The sequence below is a fragment of the Penaeus japonicus genome, unplaced genomic scaffold (assembly GCF_977035675.1).
Source record: "Penaeus japonicus unplaced genomic scaffold, GWHDUDI00000001_assembly GWHDUDI00000013, whole genome shotgun sequence".
NCBI classification, from domain to species: Eukaryota; Metazoa; Arthropoda; class Malacostraca; order Decapoda; family Penaeidae; genus Penaeus; species Penaeus japonicus.
Genome location: NW_028234415.1, coordinates 31793031 through 31803030, shown reverse-complemented (window position 1 = coordinate 31803030; position 10000 = coordinate 31793031). Strand labels below are relative to the sequence as shown.

Sequence of the window (10000 nt, the reverse complement as noted above, 5' to 3'; positions counted from 1 at the left end):
GAAATTAAAAATAGGGAGATTATTACAGCAAAATTAATACAATTTTCATCCTTTCATATTTCATGTCATCTGTTACATGTATCCATACAAAGATACTTGATGAATCATTTAATGAATGTTTCCAAGAGTCAACTTGTTAACCATGGTTTCCATAAATATAAGATAAGCCTGCATGAAAGATGTAAGTTCCTTTATGATAGTTTCACATATGATTCCATAGTTTCAGTCTCTCATAAGAATAAAAAGACTTACACTTGGTCCATGATTACAAGTTTGCCTTATTCTCCTTCTAATGTGTCATGTGAGTCAGACAGACAGTTACGTTTCAGAACCCAGGTTACATGAAGGACGCCTTTTACGTCACAATTGAGACTCTCCATGCCCCAGGCCATGGTGATTTGGAGAATGTGAGTGGCGCAGTCCATGCATTGCCGCATGTCCATGGCTCGCTCTGCTTGGCTCTCGGCAGCCATCCTAACCTTGTGCCATCCACAGCACAGACTTACATGATTTCCCGAGCTTGGAATGGAGCAACCCACCAGGGGGGCAAGAGGAGGAGGGAAGAAGGAAGGGATGTAATAAAGAAAGTAGAGAGAATTGAGGAAAGGATGAAGGAAAGCAGAATAAGGGGAGGGAGGATTAAGATTTAAAGTTTATATATTAGATGGGGAAATTTGAGCAATAAAGAACTGAATGGAGGGATCGAGACATAAGAATAAGAGGGAAATTGATTTTTACTTGGATATAGATAAGATGACAATAATAATAAAGAATATGATATTGTTAGATATTTGAAAAAATAAAGAATAAAGATTCATCAAACAAGAAATATAGACTGATATATAATGTAGGAAGAGATCACTGCAACAAATATTGGTTGAAATAGAGTACCCAAAGGGAAGGCATTAGTTATTAAGAAGAGAACATAGCAGTTGCCCCACTGGTCTGTGGTGTCCATTCCTTGCTCCGATATTATTTGTTCATCATCCTCTTATTATGCTTATCCTCATGCAAGACTTGTGTTGTTAATCTGATGTTGGCTGGCCTTTCCTAAGAGAATAAGTCATACCTTTTTTTTCCCATTTTTTCTTTATATATATACACACTTATCTTGTGTCCTTTGTCTGAACTGTTAGCTCATTTTGCATGAATCTGCATTTTCTACTGAGATGAAAATATATAGTATTTTATGAACCTTTTTGCTTATTAAACAAGGTTCTTCCCAGTCACCTCACATCAGCAACAATAGCCACAGCATATTCAGTATTTTTTTAATCTTCAGCTTTTGGACCCACCTGTCGTGCAGGATATATATATATATATATATGCCAGTTTCATATAGAGCAAAATATTTGTTCTGTAAAGTAAATTCCTTAAGGTGTGATTGAGTTGAGTCTTTTGACTTTTAATATTGAAAAAAAGAAAAGAAAAAGAAATAGACACAGGCAAAAGATGTAATGATTCCATCAACACTGTATATATAAAAGAAAAAAATAAATTGAACAAATTTTTTGCATCTTAAATGACTAAAACTTAACCACATTCACCAAAGCTACTATTTGGTAACACTCAAAAGCACTTTTAAGAATGACCGTCACAGCCGCCGTGTCTCCTGCTCACTAATAGGCTTCCTGAGTTGCTAGATCTCGTCCCACCTTCACACTAGTCTTACACCCCCCCCCCTCCTTCTCCTCTTCTCTTTATCTCTCTTTATCTTACTCTATCCCTCTCCCTCTCTTTCTGTCCCACCACCCTTGTGAACAGCGATATCACATCTTTTTTATACATTTCTCTCCTCTTTCGGAAATTGCATGACAGAACCCAGGCTATATGAAGAAAAACTTTGTCATTTGCATTGAGACCCTTCACGTTGCTGACATGGGAACAATGGAGAACGTGAGTTTTCGTGCCAGTCTCTTGTGACGTTTTAATTCTTTTTCCCATTTTGTGAAGTCATTTTTTTTCTCTCCCTTTCTCTCTCTTTTTATTGCATTAATGGCATAATGGTGAATATTTAGAAAAAAAAGGAAGAGGGATGGATTACATTGATTTTTTCTATAATCATTTATTTGAAAAAGTAGATTTTGAGTAAATTTTAATAAAGGTTAACTTTAAAATGAATTAAAAAGCTGTTGAAGTTGTTAACAAAATTAATCATATAACTTTAACAGTGAACCTACACTTCATTAAATCATATACTTTTATGTTATTTATGTGATTTGCATAGTGTCTTTTACACTTCGTTTTAGTGCCATCACACTCAAAAGAAAATTCAGGAAGATATATGTTAAAGTCCTTGACTACTTATGGTTGTGTTTATTCTAGTGTGGTGTGTTTCCATACTTCATTGTTTATTGTTTGTTGAATATTTAAATATGTTTATATTTAGCCACGTCATGTTTTTTCTTCTTGAGTGTATTGTTTCTTTGTCTTTTGGTTGTTGTTTTTCCTTATTCTCCGTCTTCATCTTCCTTTTTAGCACTACAGATTTAGTCTGTATCTCATTACCACATTGTGTCATAGGGTTAATAGTAGCTATGTTTTAGTTATGCTTTTTGGTTAGATATATAAATGAGGTGCTAGCTATGAGCTTCAGTTAACACTTAAGATAAGATCAGACAACCCATTTACCTGCATTAGTACTAATAAAAATTACTTTGGTAACTTTCATCTAATATTATCATGATTTTTAAGTTTAACTTTTTTGATGATTAAAGAACGAAGTTCTAAAATGTATATGATACCATAATTTCTTCTTTCTCATTTCATGATGTTGTAAAACATAAACAGAATGACCTTACCATATAGTAACCTTGAATGATTTGCAATCATAACCTCAACTTAATACCTGGAAAGACACACCTTCCCTCGATCTCTAACGCCCTTTCTCCAGGCCCACGAATTAACCGGGGACAAGCTGAAGCTACGAGAGGTGGTTACCATCGACATAAGCAATGACCCAGTGAAGCAAGCCGACTACAAGCCCTCAGAGGATCCCACAAAATTCAAATCGGAGAAGACGGGCCGAGGACCTCTGATAGGACCCCAGTGGTGGAAAAAGGTGAGCCTGTGGGAAGATCCTTGGAAAGAGGTCAAGGAAGGAGGGGTTATCATCATGTGGTGTGAAGTGATGGTGACTACTGGCTTTGTGGTCAGAGCTGTAGAGGGGTTGATTGGCAGGGTGTGAAGAATTGGGTTAGAGTTGTGATAGAGAGCAAATAGATAAAGCAAGAAAGAAGGATACCAGTTGATAAAAAGGATGAGAATGAAGGAAGATGTTTGATAAAAAGGATGAGAATGATAGGTAGGTAGAGTGAGGATAGTGGAGAAGGGTGTGTGTGTATATAGTAGTAAGGTAGGGTGAGAGTGATACTGAAGGGGGATAGGTAAATAGAGAATAATGGATGGGGTGAAAAAGGTGAGGATAATTTTCAGAGGAAATAGCGTTGTCCCTACTCTAGAGGGCAGTACCACAAGCAATGTGAAAATAGTAAAAAATTAATTTTTTTTGTTCAAGAAAAATATTACATTTTTTTTATTGATAAACTACATAAGTAAAAAACATATATGAAGTAAAAAAAAAAAAGTCTAGGGAGTGCATTAAAATTGCATTACTTCTATGCTTTTTTTAGTAAGGGTGTAAGGACTAAGATGTATTACTTATAATACAATTGCACTTTTTCATCATCCCTTCTAGTGTGATCCTGTCATGACCTGTTACAAGCTGGTGACCTGTGAGTTCAAGTGGTTTGGGCTCCAGACTCGCATTGAGAAGTTTATTCAGGATGTTGAGCGAAGACTTTTCACCAATTTCCATAGGTAAGAGAGGACTTTGTTGAAACCTTTTATAATCGGTTATTTGTATGCTATCTAAAACAGTCTATTGAAAGTGCTTTTGTAGCAAAGTATTTAGAGCTTCTTGTATTATGATTGAATTTAGATTTCCCTTCTATGCTAAACAGCAAGAGAATGTTGCATATTTTTTTTTCCTACTTTTCAAAGGAAATAGAGGTTATAGTAACAACCACAGGTTCTATTAACAATTGAATTCATTTCCGTTTCAACACTTTTAAAATCAGCCACAGTCTAGAGCAATGTTAATCTGGAAATTGGTTTGCATCTCTTTTATTCCCACTGCTTTTGCCACTCTTGTTTTTGTTTTTTCTCTCTTATTTATTTTCTATACATCTCCCTCTCCAGGCAAGTTTTCTGTTGGATGGATAGATGGCATGGGTTGACCATGGAAGATATTCGGCGGTTGGAAGACAAGACGAAGGAAGAACTCGACCAGGTATTGCCTTGATGTTTTTTTAGTTTGCTCGTTGTGGACAGTAGCTGATAGAGTAGGGCTGAAAAGGAGCTCAGTTTTAGAAAGTGCGATTATTTTTCTTTTGTTTTGTTTTTTCGGAATTGTTAGTAATTGATGTATGTATTTGGTTATTTGCCTATCTTTATCTCTCTGTTCTTCTTCTTATTATTATTAATTTTTAGATAAGTATATTATATATATATATATATATATATATATATATATATATATATATATATATATATAATATATATATATATATATATATATAATATATGTATATATATAATTTATTCATTAGGAAATTCATTTGTTTACCTTTTTTTAGTTCCTCAATATTCTTATGTATGTGTCAGGAAAAGGAACAATGGTTGTGGTTTTTAAAGGTATGAGTGAAAGTAACTGTAATCAATATTTGTCAATTCCATCCAGTAATACACTAGATTCTTTGATATTATTCCCTTTCCTCCATACTTTTTCACCCATTATTGTTACAGTATTCAGATTTTTGCTGAAGATTTTTTTATTCAGATTTGGAAATCATTGAACTTCAAATTCCTATGTGTTATCACTGTCCTCAAACAGGTATCAATCTTTTGAAATACAATTTTTTTTTTTTTTTTTTTTATGAGAGGAACCTTATTATAAATGATTGGAAAGTATAATTGTAATAGTATTGCAACAGAATATAGGTATAAAGAACAATTATGATTAGACATTGATATTAACTACTTTTTTTTTTTTTTTACTTCCATAAGTAACTCTGAGTGATTTTACACAGTTGACTGCTTATTTTTTTATGATTGTGGCAAGTAAGTAGCAGTAATTATAGTAAATTGTATTCTTGACTTGATACTATGGCTTCTTAAACCTTCCAGCAAAGACAGGTTGGTGAAGTGCGAGGAACAAGGGGTGAATAAACCCCGCTAGCACTACGTTCAGGTGATGCGGAAAACCCAAGCTCCCAGACAAAGATGGACTACCCACTCAACCCGAGAGATGAAATCATTCAGCACTATAGGAAATATTGGATCTCATGCAATTGTCACTTTCAGTGATCTGCAATCGCCGTATGCATACATGAAGTTGTAAGGGGTGACCATGAGCATGTGTGTAGAGGTTGTGATTTTGGAAAATTCTCTCTCTCTCTCTCTCTCTCTCTCTCTCTCTCTCTCTCTCTCTCTCTCTCTCTCTCTCTCTCTCTCTCTCTCTCTCTCTCTCTCTCTCTCTCTCTCTCTCTCTCTCTCTCTCTCTCTCTCTCTCTCCCTTTCTCTCTCTCTCTCTCTCCCTTTCTCTCTCTCTCTCTCCCTTTCTCTCTCTCTCTCTCTCTTTCTCTTTCTATCACTCTATCACTCTATCCTTCTCTTTTGAGTTGGTGAGATTTGAGTGGTTGTTTTTATATTGGCAATATATTGAAATCATAGTTGTTACTTTGTTATATCTCTCTGAGGATTTAGTTTCATGGCCAAAGTCCCCTCATGCATCCTCCACTCCCATCATGAAAAGCTTGTTAATAATCATGTTTGCCAAATTATGTTTAATAAATTTGTTGTAGTTAGGAAGTATATAGATTATTCTGTGTCATTCAGTATTACTGTTTGATGAATTGGTCTTAGCTTTGAATATCAAAATAATTTTCAGCCCTACTTCCAATGATATGGCAATGTTATGACAAAAAGTGGACAAGAATAGAGAAAAAAAAAGCTAGTACTTAGGTAGGATGAGAGATGTTAAAGAATTTATGGGACTGAAGAATGGAAAATTACAAAAATATAGGAATAGGAGAATCGAGGTTGATGATGATAACATGCTTATGATGGCAGGAGTGAAGGAGTTCACATTCTGAAGACTTAGACTTGCTTTGAATCTTAGCTTTGTGAAAGTGTTCTTGTCATTCCTGAATATTTATTTTTGTTTCTTTTTTTCTCTCTTTTTCTTATTTATTTATTTTTATATAATCCTGTCCTTTGTTTCACCGTGCTTTGAATAACAAAGTAACCATTGGTTTATCTGATATGGCTCATCATCAATATTAAAAGTTAAAAGTGATAAGTGATGGATGATAAGCATGTTTTAACATTTTTGTTATTGTTGTTGTTATTGTTGCCATTAATATTATTATTATACTAATGCCATATTTTGATGATAATGATGATATCATTATTATACTTTCCTTTTTTCATTATCGTTTGCCATACTGGTCATGGTGAATGAGGTTTAGTATGCAGATAACTTATTAGATAAAACACTTGTTATGAGTAATTTCAGTTCTCCACAAGATACATTACTGTCATTGACTGAATATGATAAATACCATTGCATTTGCAATATTTCACATACTGCTGAAATACTACCACACATGAAATTCCATTGCACTCCCTTTGTAAAGTGAAAAGAGTGGGGTTCTTTTCCTTGTTCAGATCTGACAATAATGTATAAATGCTAGTCCCCTTACTTCACAAAAGTTAGAATATATTCTTTATTTTTTTAGTTTCAAAACCAAAAAAATGAAAAAGGGAAAAGAAATCTCTTATTTGTTTTGTAAAGACTTAGTCCTCATTTAATAATTTGTTATTTGATAGGAATATCTATCTCTCAGCAGTGATTAAAACCTCATATTGTACTGCCTCATACTGAAAAAATAGTAAAATCTTCAAAACTTACGTTCTTTGTAGAAAGTTGAACAGAAACATGAATCTCTAAGAATACTAGTGGATTGATAGGTGCAGTTATGTGAAGTTGTTGATTATACAAATATTAATCATTATCTCGATCATTGCCAGCTCAGTGTGTTTTTTCCCTCATAGTCACACTAGGAGGGAAACCAAAGACAAAATCACGAATGGCGAATTGGAGCCTACTGATCTGATTGAGGAATTATCAAACATAGAGTAAATCTAGTTGATGAGTCGTGATCGGTGTTTTGACTGACATGTGAATAGTGTTTGTTTGCATTGTTGAACAGGTTGATGGTTGATTTAGTTAAATGATTAACCTTAGTGTTTCCCTGTGCTGTTAATGTAATGTGATAACTGAGAAAAAAAAATGTAGGTTGTAAGTGGAGAAAGAGAGTTTATTCTCCTACTAGGATCTAAAAGAGTGACACATGGTTATCAGCCAGTGGCTTCACTGAAAACATATTCTGGAGGTGACGTAGACAGCCTTAAGCATGTTCATTCCCTATGTAGAACTGCAGTCATCTAGAGGGGAAATGTAAAAAACTTGGCACTTCTTTGAAGGATAGACCTCAGGGCAAAGATGTATTTGAGGTCTGCTGTAAAACCTTGCCTTGTTTGTAACAGCATTCTCCAACTTGACTTTAGACATTAAAACAGATTTCCATTGTCAGCCAAAATTAAGAAGGCCTCCCCTGTTGTGCTGGTATCAGTGCCATTGGTTGAAAGCTTTCATTTAGGCAATTATAGACTGAGTACAGTGAAAGCAGCGTTGATTTTATGAGACAAGTATCTTTTGAAAATTATGAATTCTTTAGAATGAGAATTTAAAGATCAGCTGTAGGAACTTCTGGGATTAGTTTGTTAATATCATGTATCAGAAAGCTTCTCATGCTATAGTTGAAATAAAGCCCCCTTCTCCCACATCCCCACCTAACCCTCCCCCCTTCTCTCCTCCCCTTGTTTCCCAGAAATGCACATGGCTTTCAAGGAACTAAATCACTATACCTGTAACATTTCGTCATTTTGAATAGAAGTGAACAACGTTTAGCATGGAACAATTCTTTTATCTTCTTTTTCTTGTCTCTTCTTTTCCTGCAGTTAGAAGGAAGTCAATTAATTACTGGGAAATGTAGATGTCACATTATTAGCTAGGAGTAATTACATGGAAGGTAGAGAGATTCCATCTCGGTTACACGTCTTTTAAGTGATGGATCTATACTAGGTTTCTCTCTAAGTATTCCCATATTGCTAATATCTAATGATGATGTTTGTGTAACATTTTGTTATGTCTGTAATAGATGAGACTTACAGATTGTTAACGAATGCAAGACTGTTGACATTACTGTTGTTGGTGGAATTTGCGTATTCTCTGCTACATTTCTGAGGCTGCTCATTTTGAAATTTAAAAAAAAAAAAAAAAAAAAAAAAAAAATGACCAAAATGTTAGCAGGTTAATGTTATCATCTGGGATCATGTGTAGTTCAAACTGTGTGCTTTTAGACTGAGCTAAGATTTGTGATAGCCTGTGTTACCTTTTTGTTTCGGCACTAGAGGCTGATCCTTACAAGAATGCTATTGAAATATCCTTATAGGTCTCATGCCATCACCCTCTGTGGAACAAAATTGATAGTGATGATCTAGTAGATATGATAGCCTATTTTTTCATATTTATTTTATTTTCTATGACTATTACTTCATTTTGTATTTTTTGTCTTGAGATAGATTTCTATTTTTATTTGCTCCAGCTGTTGAACATAACACGTGTTGCATATTAGAGGCGTTCACAAGCATTCCAATCATAGGTCTTTGTTGCTTCAGTTTTAACAGCTTGATATTCAAGTATGGAGAACACTCATTTTTTGAGTTCAACGCGTGTATTAACCCACTTACGACGGGGGCATTCCAGCCTTGAATGTCCCAATGCCGGGGCGTTCGAATTATTAGGCCTAAGTCAATTAAATGGCTGGCACAATACTGTGCCGCCCGGCCACTGGGCTTTTGAATGCGCGGTACAGTACTGTACCACCCGTCCAGAGAGGGTTAAGTTAGCACAGTTATAAATATGGAAAGCACCAGTGTTAAACAGACAATGCAGCGGCTTCATTTACTCCTCCCTCAAAGGCCTAGCCAAAAGAGGGGGGGGGGGAAGAGTGCCAAAGATGCCACGAGCAACACAGAGAGAAAATGTCTTTTTCTAAAACTTCTGCTGAAAGAGCAGATTGGCATTTGTATGTTGATCAAATTGCAATTTCATCACCTCATAAGAATGTTGCATTTAATGCTCCTCTGTTGCTTGCTCATTTGTATTTTGGTATCTCTACTTTCCATGTCCTTTTTCTTTTTTTTTCTTTCTTTTTTGTTTACTTTTTTTGTATTTGTGTATAGAATCATTCCATTAAACTGTGCAGTTGATTATGAATCTGATTTACCTGTTATGTGAAGCTGTAGTGATTTATTAGCCTATCTGTTGTTTGGACATCTAAGAAAATGTATTAGTCATGATAAATGGATATGCTGTGGGTGTTGAAAGCTGTTTATTGAAGGAAGCAGTATAGAAGGGGGGGAAAAAGACTCAGTTGCATGTTTACTATAATTGTAAAAATGTGTAAATATTAAGAGAAAAAGAAAGGAATCCAGTGTAAAGAAAATAAAGAAAGTGAAATCATGTAATATTTGTTTGAAAGAACACTCAAAAAGAGGATATAAACATTTAGTTGACCTTAAACTAAGTTTATAGATTATAGAAAAAAGCCTTTTATCATCTGCTGCTCTAATGATGCAATAAAAAAAGAATTATGGAATATCTGAATATACTCCAATATCTTTTTAAATATCTCCCTATTATGTGAAATGTGTAAAAAATGGATAAGACTCTAAACAAATAAATGGATATACTCGAGTGAATGACCCAATCGGGAGAAAAAGACAGAAGTGGCTATAGTTTGTTACTAGTAATATGTTTAATACTTTTCCTCTTGTAAGTCTTACTTTGTTCCATACATTTCCATTGTTG

General features: G+C 34.6%; 1 protein-coding gene across 1 annotated transcript in view; it reads left to right on the top strand.

Moving 5' to 3' along the window:
- LOC122254104 (phosphatidylinositol transfer protein beta isoform) overlaps positions 1–7950 on the top strand; it is a gene marked incomplete at its 5' end in the record, with an annotated part of 11238 nt that extends 3288 nt beyond the window's left edge. Inside the window, 6 exons of the mRNA XM_086542940.1 lie at positions 330–407; positions 1819–1896; positions 2894–3061; positions 3698–3819; positions 4201–4291; positions 5188–7950. Of these exons, the coding sequence (XP_086399066.1) occupies positions 330–407; positions 1819–1896; positions 2894–3061; positions 3698–3819; positions 4201–4291; positions 5188–5229 (579 nt within the window). The remainder of the gene's footprint in view (positions 1–329; positions 408–1818; positions 1897–2893; positions 3062–3697; positions 3820–4200; positions 4292–5187) is intronic.
- Between the last annotated feature and the right edge of the window lie 2050 nt (positions 7951–10000).